The sequence below is a fragment of the Balaenoptera acutorostrata genome, chromosome 1, assembly GCF_949987535.1.
Source record: "Balaenoptera acutorostrata chromosome 1, mBalAcu1.1, whole genome shotgun sequence".
NCBI lineage: Eukaryota > Metazoa > Chordata > Mammalia > Artiodactyla > Balaenopteridae > Balaenoptera > Balaenoptera acutorostrata.
In genome coordinates, this window is record NC_080064.1 from 110,772,049 (window position 1) to 110,785,077 (window position 13,029).

The window sequence follows — 13,029 nt, forward strand, 5'->3', positions numbered from 1 at the left end:
AATAAGTTACTTCAGAGGGAATCGACAGCTGGCCGAGTGCTTCTCCTTGGAAAATTTATTTCATTTGCATTCCTGAGTCAGCTAATGTGCATTTAGAGACAGTTAGCTACAACTCTATAATGTCCGTCCCCAGTCCTCTACACTTTTACTTACTTATTATTGTTATTATTTTACAGGTTGTTTTTTCCCTTATCCTAAATGGAAACTAATGATATCTACTATTAAGTTTTGCCCTATTATTAAATTTTAACCAATTTCTTGATTGGGGTATTTATAAAGTATAAAGTTTTCAAAATTCAAATTTGAAAACTCTGGCCTTCAGACGTAAAAGAAATGTCTCTTCCACCTCTGCCTTCTCCAGGATCTCTCACCAGGGTCTAGCACTTACTCCATCACACTTTTACACACTTCAGTGCCCGAGTCAGTAATCACAGGGGACAATAAATCCCAGTGTTGGAAGCTTGGGGATCTGGTCTGGAGTCAGGAGGACCCAGATGCAAATCCCAGGTTTGCTTCAGCTTCCTCATCTGTAAAACGGAATAATCAGAGTACCTATTTCATAGGGTGGCGGTGTGATTTTGGGAAATGTACTTAACCTCACACAGTTTGCTCACCTGTAAAATAAGGCCATCAGTAGCATCTAAGAAGGAAAGGGGGTGAAGTAAATAATGTGTTTACACAATGCCTGGAAAATTGTAATTTTAAGAAATAGCTACTACTTTTTTTTCTTTTTACAATACTTGTCCTGCAGTAGGCTTGAACCACTCTGGAGGAGAATTATGGGCCAATTCACCTTCGTTCACTCATGAATACAACCTCTTCATAGGCAGCCTCTGCATGTCATCTTGAACATTGCTTCTCCCCTGTGGCAACTCAGGACACCATCAGCTGAGGAGGGCAAAAGCCTTGCATTAAAATCTGTTGTACTTGTGCTTGTAAAGATTCTTTAAGGCCAATGTAAATCACTGCCACCTGGAAGTTGGCAGCCCTTAGCTTCTGACTCTCTTCCTTCTCCCTCCCCTTTTGTACTTGGCTAGATTGCCTTGTACTGGAAGCAAACAGCTGAGGGCATAAAAGGAGGTGAGTGAACTATCACAGCTCAAGTCCCGCTCTATCTAGCCCCAGAGGTGAATCATCCGTTTGTCTGTCGTATCCTACCTGTTAGTTACTTAGCCATTTCCCTAAGATTCACTGCCATAGTATCGCAGTGCTTGTGTTCCAGTAACCCTTATTTTATTTAAGAATGGCCCCAAAGCACAAGAGTAGTGATGCTGGCAATTCAGATATGCCCAAGAGAATTGCCAAAGAGATAGTCTCTCTTTTAAGTGAAAAGGTGAAAGTTCTCAACTTAATAAGGAAAGAAAAAAAATTGTATGCCGAGGTTGCTAAGATCTGCGGTAAGAATGAATCTTCTATCCGTGAAATTGTGAAGAAGGAAAAAGAAATTCATGCTAGTTTGCTGTTGCACCTCAAACTGCAAGAGTTATGGCCACAGTGCATGGTAAGTGCTTAGTTAAGATGGAAAAGGCATTAAATTTATACAATAAGATATTTTGAGAGAGAGATATCACATTCACATAACTTTATTACAATATATTGTTATAATTGTTCTATTTATTATTAGTTACTGTTCTCTTACTGTGCCTAATTTATAAATTAAACTTCATCATAGGTATGTATGCAGAGGAAGAAACATAGTATATATAGGGTTCAGTACTATCCGAGGTTTTAGGCATCTACTGGGGGTCTTGGAATGTATCCCCCACGGATAAGGAGGACTAGTGCTTATTATCTGTGACTGCTTTTGTGCTACAATGTCACAGTTGTGACAGACTATGACCTACGAGCTTAAATATTTATCATCTAGTTCTTTAAGATAAAGTTTGCTGACTTCTGCCCTGTTTAAATAACAGAATTGACTAGATAGAATTGTATAAAGACGTTAAAGAAAAAAAAAAAAAAAGACCAGTTTGTTCCTATTCCATAATTCCCTTCCTTCAAGGAAAGGGTTTAAATAGTTTTATTAAGATTTTGAGGTTAAGACGTCAGTGGGAAAACTTTCTGATTTCTTATTACTTTGTTAGATAACTAGGCAATTTGGTAAGATTCAGGTCATAGTACTGAAAGGTTTTTGAGAGTTAAAGATAAGTGGAATGCGTTTGAAAAAGCTCTGCTATTGAGAATGGCTGTAGCCTAGGAAGAACCTGGCAGAGAAGGAGTAGAAGAAAAGTTTCTTCTTCGAAGAAAACTTTGAAGTCTCTTGCTTGGGCAATTTTGATTTCCTCTGAGCAATAAATTAAACAAGATCTGCAAAATAAACACATCACAAACACAAAATTGATACATTTTCCAGCCCACTTAATTTTTAAACAATGAAAATAATTTTAATTTTATTTAGTATCAATACAAATCATATTTTTGCTTTTACTAGAAACACCTTATTATAATAGTATTTTAAATGAGATCAATGAAACAGAATACGTCAGTCAGTTTTATCCTTGTAATGTGACTGACAAAGGACTCCTGGAATGTAAGTGACAGCTCTGCTGTTTTCTTGTGTTTGCTCTTCAAAAGTTTGCTTTACTCAAATTTGATTTTACAAAAGACCTATATTAGTACCTGTTTTCACTAACTGAAAGATACCTGAAGAGGATTTTCGCTTTTACAAAAAAAGTTGAAAAGCAATAATAGCATTCAGCACTTTACAGCCAGCCTTTTATTTTTTTTATTTTTAAAAATTTTCTTGGCTGCCGTGCTGCGCGGCATATGGGATTTTAGCTCCCCGGCTAGGGACTGAACCCATGCCCCCTTGCATTGGAAGCATGGAGTCTTAACCACTGGACCGCCAGGGAAGTCCCTACAGCAAGTCTTTTAGATGCAGTGGGTACCCTGAGCAGCAGTGGCACTGCCAACTCCTTCCCAGGGAACTACACTCAGCATCCCAGCAACAAGCAGCCACAGCTTTGAACTGTGTCTGTGAGCATCAGTGCTTTATCTTAATTTATTAGCAAGATGTGTACTTAGGTAATTGCTTCTTTGCTTTACACTATTTCAGTTTATGAAAGGTTTCATAGGAACATTGTACTTTGGGATAATGGGGGAAACATGTACTTGCATTATTTAAATTATTAAAAAAAAATTATTTATTTGGTTGCACCGGGTCTTAGTTGTGGCAGGCAGGCTCCTTAGTTGCAGCATGCAAACTCTTAGTTGACGTATGCGTATGGGATCTAGTTCCCTGACCAGGGATTGAACCCAGGCCTCCTGCATTGGGAGCACAGAGCCTTAACCACTGCGCCACCAGGGAAGTCCCTGTACTTGCATTTTTAGTATTACCTTTTTTAACAGCTTTGTTGAGATAAAATTTATTTAACATACAATTCACACGTTAAAGTATATAATTCAATGCTTTCTGTATATTACATTAAATTTTAAAAGTTGCGGTAAAAAAATATAACATAAAACTAGCCAGTTTAACCACTTTCAAGTGTACAACTCAGTGGCATTAATTACATCCACAATATTGTGTAACTATCACTATTTCCAAAACTTTTTCATCATCCCGAAAAATTCTGTACCTATTAAACAATAACTCCCTATTCCTCCCTCTCCCCAGCCCCCTTTTAACCTCTATTTTCTGTCTCTATGAATTTGCCTACTCAAGATACTTCATGCAAGTAGAATCATACAACATTTGTCCTCTTGTGTCTGGTATATTTTGCTTAGCTTGTTTTCAAGGTTCATCCATGTTGTAGCATGTGTCAGAATTTCCTTCCTTTTAATGGCTGAATAATATTCTATTTTATGGATTTTGCTTACCCATTCATCTGCTGATGGACACTTGGATTGCTTCTACCTTTTGGCCATTGTGAATAATACTGCAATGAACACTGGCATATAAGTACCTGTTTGAGTCCCTCTTTTCAATTCCTTTGGAATGGCTGGGTCATATGGTAATTTTATGTTTAGCTTTTCGAGGAACTGCCAAACTGTTTTCCATAGTGGTCGCACCATTTTATATTCCCACTAGCATTGTCTGAGGGTTATGCCAACACTTGTTATTTTCCACTTGGGTTGTTTCCACCTTTTGGTTATTATGAATAATGCTGCTATAAACTTTTTTGTACAAGTTTCTGTGTGGACATATGTTTTCATTTTTCTTGGACACATACCTAGGAGTAGAATTCCTGGGCCATATAGTAATTCTATGTTTAACCTTTTGAGGAACCACCAAACTGTCTTCCATAGCAGCTGCATCATTTTATATTCTGACCAACAATGTAGGAGGGTTCCCATTTCTTCATATTCTCGTTGACACTTGTTATTTTCCATTAAAAAATTATAGTCATCTCAGTGAGTATGAAGTGTGGTTTTGATATGTATTTCCTTAATGACCAATGATGTTGAACATCTTTTCATGTGCTTGTTGGCAATTTGTATACCTTCTTTGGAGAAATGTCTAATCAAGTCCTTTGCTCATTTTTAAATTGTGGGCTTTTTTTGGGTTGAGCTTTAAGAATTTTTTATATATTCTGGATACTAAACCCTTATCAGATATATGATTTGCAAATATTTTCTCCCATTCTGTAGGTTGCCTTTCTACTTTCTTGATAATGTCCTTTGATGCACAAAAGTTTAAAATTTTTATGAAGTCTTGTATGCTGCAACTTTGCTGAATTCGTTTATTAGCTTTAGTTTTTTTGTAGGTTCTTTGGGATTATCTACATATAGACCTTGCCCCCCCACAACCCAGCCCAATTCATATGTTGAAATCCTAATGCCCAGTGTGATGGTATTAGTAGGTGGGGCTTTGGGGAAGTGCTTAAGGTGGAGCCCTCATGAATGGGATTACTGTCCTTATAAAAAAGGATCCAGAGAGATCTCGAGCTCCTTCCATCAAATAAGGACACAGTGAGAAGGTACTAGATATGAACCAGTAAGTGGGCCCTCACCAGAAGGTGACCATGTTGGCATCTTGATCCTGGATTTTCCATTTTAACTGTGAGCAATAAATTTCTGTTTTTTATAAGCTACCTGGTCTGTGGTATTTTGTTACAGAAGTCCAAATGGATTAAAACACTTAGGAAATGAATACAGGCTCCTTCCAGTGATGATATTACCAATACTGTGCTATTGGTAAGATACAATAACACAGCCTATGTTAAAATGGCACAGTAGTTTAATCCCTAGAATCCAAGACAACAGATGTGAGGTATCCAATCCTATAGGAACTAGTTGTGTTTCCTACTGTAGCCAAAAAGATTTGTTTAGATACAACAAAGCTGGTTTTGTAATTTATAATGCACACACACACAACACATACACATACACACGTATTCGTGCACTCACATATTTATTCCTTCCTTTGGTTTTCTGGCATTTCCAAGTTTGTGGTAAAAGTTTCAACATGATTTTTTTCTCCAGAATGCAATGGATCAGACATCACACCTATGCAAACTTAAGGAGCCTATTCAAATTTTAGGAGAACCAGACACTTATCCAAAGGAGACAGAAAGAACTGCTGATACTCTCACAGGGAGTGTCTCTGTGTAAAAAAGTTTGGAAGGTGGAAATGGAGCTCCTTCAATTGTATTCAAAAGACTTGTTTAGGAAGGTCCGTGTTAGCAGGCTTCACCTGATGGGGGATTTAACAGTGGATGAGTAGAACAGGACTGAAGACAACTGCTTCTTCTGGAGGAGGGAGAGCCTTACGCAGATTGGTGTGGAATTCACCAGAAGCTCTTTTATGTCAAACTTTTTTCAGGATCCAGCTTTATAAATAAGCCTAAACAACAAAATAACAGAAGATGATTATAAGTCAACTGACTTCAATCTGATGGGACTTCTCTAAGTAGAAATACATATATACACATACAAAAGCACTTTGATTCATATCGGTACCTTCAGGATATATGCCCACTCTCATTTTTCAGCCAAATTAAGAATCAACTTTTGGGGACTTCCCTGGTGGTCCAGTGGTTAAGAATCCGCCTTTCAACGCAGGGGACGCGGGTTTGATCCCTGGTTGGGGAACTAAGATCCTACATGCCGCAGGGCAATTAAGCCCACGTGCTGCAACTATTGAGCACGCAGGCCACAACTAGAGAGGCCACGTAGAGCAACTACACAGCCCACGTGCTCTGGAGCCTGTGTGACACAACTAGAGAGAAGCCCCGCTCCACACTGAGGAGCCTGCGCACCACAGGGGAGGGTCCCGCGTGCTGCAGTGAAGATCCTGTGTGCCCCAACCAAGACCCGGCACAGCCAAAAACAAATAAAATAAAAACAATAGAATTAAAAAAAAGAAAAGAACCTTAAGAAAATTTATTAAAAAAAAAAAAAAAAGAATCAACTTTTGATTCTCACAATACTATATTAGCTCTCCTGGGTAACCAGGTCCTCTGCCACTTGGTCATTTCATGGTTCATTACCACTTCCATTAGAGATAGTCAAGGAAGTGAAAGGAAGTAAAATTACAACTGAGCCGTCTGTTACCTTTATGATACTGAAAGGTTTAGTGAGACAGAAAGTATAAACCACAGCCTGGAATAGGATTTTTAAATTGACTGTGGATTCAAATTATTCATGATCTTCCTCCTGCTTCTTTTATCTGTCATTCCTGCAAACAGCTGACACTTAAGGGAAAAATGAATTTCTTAAACAAGACACAAGAAGCATTAACCATAAAGGAAAAAATTTAATAAATGTGACTACATTTACATTAAAAACTTCTGTTAATATAAAAGATAACTTAAAGCAAATAAAAGACAACTTATATACTAGAAGGAGATATGTGCAACTTATATAGCCAACAAAAAGATTCGTTTTATAAAAAATAAAAAATTCCTATAAATCAGTAAAAAAAAAAAAAGAGGACAAAAACCAATAAAAGAGGCTGAGAAATCAGGAATTTCACAGAATAGGGAACAAATATGGTCAATAAATATATGAAGAGATGCTCAGCTCCATAGGTAATCAGGGAAATGCAACTTTAGATCACACTGAAATACCATTTTATAACCATTTGATTGGCAAAAATCAAGAAATTTGACTTTACCAATTGCTAGAAAAGATAGGGATCAACAGAATGTCATATATTGCTGGTGGGAATGTAATTCGGTACAGCTTTAGAAAACAGTCTGGCATTTCCCTGTAAGGCTGAACACTCTTATACCCTCCAACCCAGAAATTCCACTCCTAAGTATATGCCAAGCTCTTGCCCATATACACCAGCAGGAGACATGAATAAGAATGTTCATAATAGCGCCATTCATAATAGTCAGAGGCCCACCATTAGAGGAAGAGATAAATCCATTGTGGTATAGTCACACAATGGAATATTATACTGCAGTAAATGAGCAAACTTCATAGCCAACAACATGGGTGAACTTCAGTAACATGAAGCTGGGTAGAAAAAAAAAAATCAAGTCCCAGAAAAGCACATATAGCACAATCTCTTTTCTACAAAGTTCAAAAACAAACAACTAAACAATATATTACTTAGGCACAAATATATTCTTAATCAAACTTAAAAAAAAAACAATAAGGTATAAAGGAATGAAAATCACAAAATTCTAGATCAGTTACCTCTGAAGGAAAAACAGGAGGATGAGGTGGGGAAAAGTAATTAGGTAGGGATATAATATTATTAAGATTCTGGTTCTTGTTTGATTGTAGGTTTCAGGATGTTTATTATTAAATTAGAAAAATAATACATTAGTGAATGAGTAAGTAAAAGATGACCATTCACGTACCAATAATAGCTGTGTATCCTAAATCAAGGATTCTGAGTAACCGAAACATGTGCATCTGAGGTCCATTAAAATAAAAAATAAAAACAACAAAAAGGGACTTCCCTCGTGGTCCAGTGGTTAAGACTCCATGCTCCCAAAGCAGGGGGCCGGGTTCGATCCCTGGTCAGGGAACTAGATCCCGCATGCTGCAACTAAGACCTGGAGCAGCCAGATTAAATAAATAAATAAATAAATAAATAAATAAATAAAAACAAAACAAAAAGCATTGGATATCTAAATTAACTTGTCTAAGTCTGAAGCTACTGAAGGTGAGGCTTCCAGGACCCCTCACTTGCAAATGCCCTGTGACAGCTGACGATATGCAAAGTTACTCATTACAACAGTATTTGCAAGAGCAAAAGACTGAGAAAATATCCATGTCCAGCCTCTCCAACTCCAATCCAACACAACAGGGCTCATTCTTGTTAACTCTTTTTCCATATCTGGAACTCCTCTGATGTGAGAAACCTGGCTCCCGTCACGGCTGCCAGCCTGTGCAGACGCCACCCTCTCCCTGTGGGCTCTGACACCCACGCTGCTCCCCATGTGGACTCCTTCCTTCCCATAGTTGGGCTCTGACATCCTGTGCTGGGCCACTCCCCTGTGCAGACACCCTCCACTCCACTCAGGCTCCCAGACAGCAATGGGCTGTTGTAGCCACCCCTCCCTGTGGCTTCCCCCTTATCCCCCAGCCTACCATGCCCGACTCTACCTAATAGTTTTAGAAATATTTAGGAAGGAAGGAAGGGGTGAAATGGAAGGAAGAAGAAAAAGGCAAGAGAATGGGAAGAACCTCTCTATTTTTTCTACACTGATGATAAACACATTCACTGCCCCGTAGCTTGTGTTTTTCATTCAATATATAGTAATGATAAATAGCTCCACACGATACAAGAAGAGTTTCCTTATTCTTATTTATGGCACACACAATATAGTTTACGGATGAGCTGCAGTCTCTTTACCTAGTCTCCTTTTGATAGGTACCTATGTTTTGCCAATCTTGTGCTAGTCCAAATAACACTGCATGAGTAGCACAATTACTGGAACCCTAGAGCAACCTTACACGTTGTAATGGTGCACACATGTTAGCATACCTATGGGATAAAATCCTGAAAATGGGTCAAAAGGTACATGACTATAATTTTGAGAGATATACCAGCTCTCTACCAGCAATGAGTTAAGAATACCTTTAACTTGTTCTTTGCATGCAGGGAATTAAGAATTTCTTGGCATGTATGGGTTATAAAACCAAACCAAAACAAAACAAAAAAACCCAAAATAAATTAAACCAAACCTAAAATAGAAAGTGGCAGCTTCTTACCTGTTGCCTCTGAGTACAGGATCTTCTCATCAACACTTCGAACATTACAAGAAAGAAACAATTTCCTCCCCTCAATTTTATCAAGTTGGCTATTTATCACAACAACAGAACAAAGAGGGATAGGTCTGCAGAAAAAAAAAAGAAAGAAAGAAAAAATCCAGCTTTTATCAGATTTATGTAGCATTGAGAGATGATCAAGTTAATGACAGGAGTGGAAATTTATGATACCTGGTATCAGTGGGTGCTGTTTTAGATAAAATGCTCCTAAAAGGGGTTGACACCACCAGTTGCTCACACCCCCTTCCTCCCAAGCACCATTGCTCTCAGGCGGCTCCTGGGCACCTGGTCCAGAGACTGCTGTTGTGGGTTAGGTTCAAAGAAATCACCAGATGATTCCAGCTCTGCGATGGCAGAGGCTGTCCCATCTGAAGGGAGCTGAAATCCTTTAAAGAAATGAAAACAGGACCAGGGGATGGTCCCAGTCAGCTTCTCTCATTTTCTCTGTCATAACTGAAATTTCTCACCCAATCCCCTTTAGAGTAGTTGTCACTAGAAAGACACCGAATAACAAACTCCTGGTAACAGCTTAATGTGCTAAGTCAGTGCTGTCCAACAGAACTTTCTGTGATGACAAAAATGTTCCACAGCTGAGCTGTCCAATATGGTAGCCACAGATGCCTACTGAGCACTCAAAATGTAGTTATTGTGAATGACAAACTGAATCTTTACATTTATTTAATTTCTATTAATTTCTATTTAAATTTATATAGCTATATGTATCTAGTGGTTACAGTCACCTCTGGGAATCTTAGAGATATAGTACTATAATGAAAAAGGTATCTCTTTAAAGGTATAATTTTAGTTGGTAGAAACATAATGTAGAGTAGGGAGATGTGTTTTATGTTCCTATAGTACCATCATGTGGGTGAAGGAACTACTCCATGTGGAAAGGAAATTAACACTCTGATTACCCCTCTGTCCAGTTTTTGCTCCCAGTAGATTTTCCTGAACTTCTCGATGGAACAAGTGAGCTTTGCCAATCCAGGATTTACTAAGACCCAGCGGACATTAGGTGTTCTTGCCTGCTCAGCATCTCCCTTTCCTACTAACACTGCGTCTTTCATTTATCCATCTGTCCTACCCCTCACCACACTCTCTCATTCACACACTTACATTCCCCTTTCTTTGGGGAATCACCTCAATTTTCAGCCCATGTAGGTTAACTAGAGTTGACAGCTGACTCTTACCCCCCATGCCCCCTGCCGCCCCCCCCACCAGTGACTGGTTGTGCAGGTGGACATGGGTTGAAACTGTCAATCCTGGAGCTTGTGCTGGAGCCCTTGGGGCTGGGTTCTTTTTCTGCTGGAGTTGCTAGGATTGCAAGATACAAGCCTGCCTGGTAGCTGTGGCACTACATTGGGAAAGGCTACCCGAGGATGAAGACGACCTAAAGGAAACGTGTGGCTGAGACACAGGCACAGATTCCTAATGGCATCATTGAATACCTGCACCCAGCCATAACTGTCTTCTCAACCATGTAAGCCAATATGTTCCTTTTTTCCTTAAGCTATTGTGAATTAAGAGATCTATCCCTGGGACTTCCCTGGTGGTCCAGTGGTTAAGAATCTGCCTTCCAACGCAGGGGACACAGGTTCGATCCCTGGTTGGGGAACTAAGATCCCACATGCCATGGGGCAACTAAGTCCACGTGCCACAACTACTGAGCCCGCGTGCTGCAACGAAAGATCCCGCATGCCGCAACAAAGATCCCACGTGCCGCATCTAAGACCCGATGCAGCCAAAAATAAAATAAATAAATAAATAAAATAAATATTAAAAACATTATCACCACCACTGATACATTAAAAAAAAAAGAGATCTATCCCTTACAATGAAAAATTCCTTGATTAATAAGAGAAAGAGAAAGGAGAAATACAAAATAATATAATAACTGTTTATAGAGTATAATTTTCTAAATGCAACTAATATTTAGGCACAGGTAAGTCTGATTGGCATAGAAAGCAGGCTTCAGATCATTTCATTTATCCAGTTTTGTTAGACAACTTACTTAGACTTGTGTTAAAGGCAAAAAAAAAATAAATAATAGAGATAAACAAATTTTAAAAATAAAAGAGAAAACATACATATATAACAGAGAGGCTTAAAAAGCTAAATGGTGGCTCTTTGAAAAGGCTTATAATCTCTGGCAAAATAGATCAAGAAAAATGAGAGTGAGCATAAATAAATACTATTGGCACCAAAAAGGACATAACTACATATTTAACTGAGGTAAGAAAAATTGAGAACACTGTGAATAACTTCATGTCAATAAATTTCAAAACTTAGATGAAATGGAAAAGTATGCAAAAAAAAAATTATCAAAATTGACAAAAAAGGATTAGAAAGCCTGAATAGTTGAATAAAAAATACACTGAAACCCTAAGAGGATAGAGAAGCCACACCCAGGAAGAAGCCCAGGTCTTTGAATCATTTCAGGGGTGAGTCCTTTACTAACTTTCACACACAAAACTATATGCAAACAAAAAAAGTCTATCGATTTAAGTAGGTAAAATGTAGGGTTTGTAATAGTACCTAGTGCTACCCCAACTAATTTACTACAATTTTTTTTTAAGTCCTTATTTTTTACTCCTAGTTTAATGTGGAGAGAACTTGGCCTGTAAAATTTTGACTCTTTACAATATATTGAGATTTGATCTATGGACCAATCTATGACCAGTTTTTGTAAATGTTCCATGAATACTTGAGAAGAAAATGTATTTTTCTCTAATTACTAAATATAGGGGTCTACATATGTCCAATAAATCATACTTATTATCTTGTGGTGTTTAAATTTTTTTTTCTAATTTTTTTTTTTTTGGTCTGTTTGATCAATAATTGAGTGTGCTGGAATCTCCCACTATGAAAATGGATTAATTTCTTCCTATGAATCTACTAATTTTGTTTATATACCTTGAAGTTATTTTATTATGTACATACTGAATTAGAATTGTTACTATCTGCTGCTGAATTGAATCTCATTACTATGAAGTAGTCTTTTCTCTCCCCAATATTACTTTTTTGATAATTTATTATTTTTTCCTGATATTCCAGTTTCTTTTGACTAGCTTTTGCCTGGCATATTTTTTCTTCCATTTTCTGTGTCATGTTTTAGATGTCTCATATAAACAGTTTATAGCTTTTTGTATTTTAAAACTCAATTTTATAGTCCCTTTCTTTGAACTGATGGTTTGGTCCATTTACAGTTAGTGTAATTAGTGACTTATTAAGAGCTATTTCTACCATCTTATTTTGGTGTTCTATTTGACTCTAATGATGCTTTTTTCCCCTCTTTCTTGCATTTCTAAAAATTAAAATTTTCATTTATTTAGTTATTTGGTTTTTACTCTTCTACTGGTTAGGCTTTAATTATATGCACTCATTTTTTATTATTTTAATCACCCTCCCCACTGAAAAATACAAAGATTAATTATGTTCACCACCTCCCCAAACTACATACTATTTTTGTCCAGTATTTTAGCTGTCCTTTTTAAAATCCCCAGAATATAGCCATTATTACTATTTACATATAGACTTTGTTGAGATTTATGTTATCAACATATTTACTGATGTAGTTGCTTATTATTCTTTCTTTCATCCTCCTGCCTAGTGGCATTACTTTCCTTCTTTCTGAAGTATATCCCTTAGAAGTTCCCTAGGTATTGTTCTGCTGTTTGTAAACTTTTCCCATTTTTGTTTAAATAAAAATGTGTTTATTTTGCTTATTTTTGAACTTTAGTTTTGCTGAGAGCATGATTCTAAGTTACATGTTTCTTTCAGCACCCTGAAGATATTTTATTATCTTCTCACTTCCACTGTTGCTGATAAGAAGTATACTGCTTCTAAGAGACAAGACTA

The 13,029-nt window shown here is 37.5% G+C and overlaps 1 protein-coding gene across 3 annotated transcripts in view; it reads right to left on the reverse strand.

Moving 5' to 3' along the window:
• Window positions 1-5,336: 5,336 nt before the first annotated feature.
• Window positions 5,337-13,029, reverse strand: part of THEM4 (thioesterase superfamily member 4) — a 41,347-nt gene continuing 33,654 nt past the window's right edge. Inside the window, exons 5-7 of one of the 3 annotated variants that reach the window (XR_009007663.1) lie at window positions 9,115-9,239; window positions 7,755-7,952; window positions 5,337-5,785 (exon numbers count right to left, since the gene is read on the reverse strand). Coding sequence is in view for 1 of the 3 variants with exons in the window: in XM_007178078.2 (XP_007178140.2) it covers window positions 5,745-5,785; window positions 9,115-9,239 (166 nt within the window). In the remaining 2 variants the exon portion in view is untranslated. Of the gene's footprint in view, window positions 5,786-7,754; window positions 7,953-9,113; window positions 9,240-9,342; window positions 9,558-13,029 lie in introns of those variants that run through there. The other 2 variants (XM_007178078.2, XR_450611.2) reach the window with 2 other exon arrangements.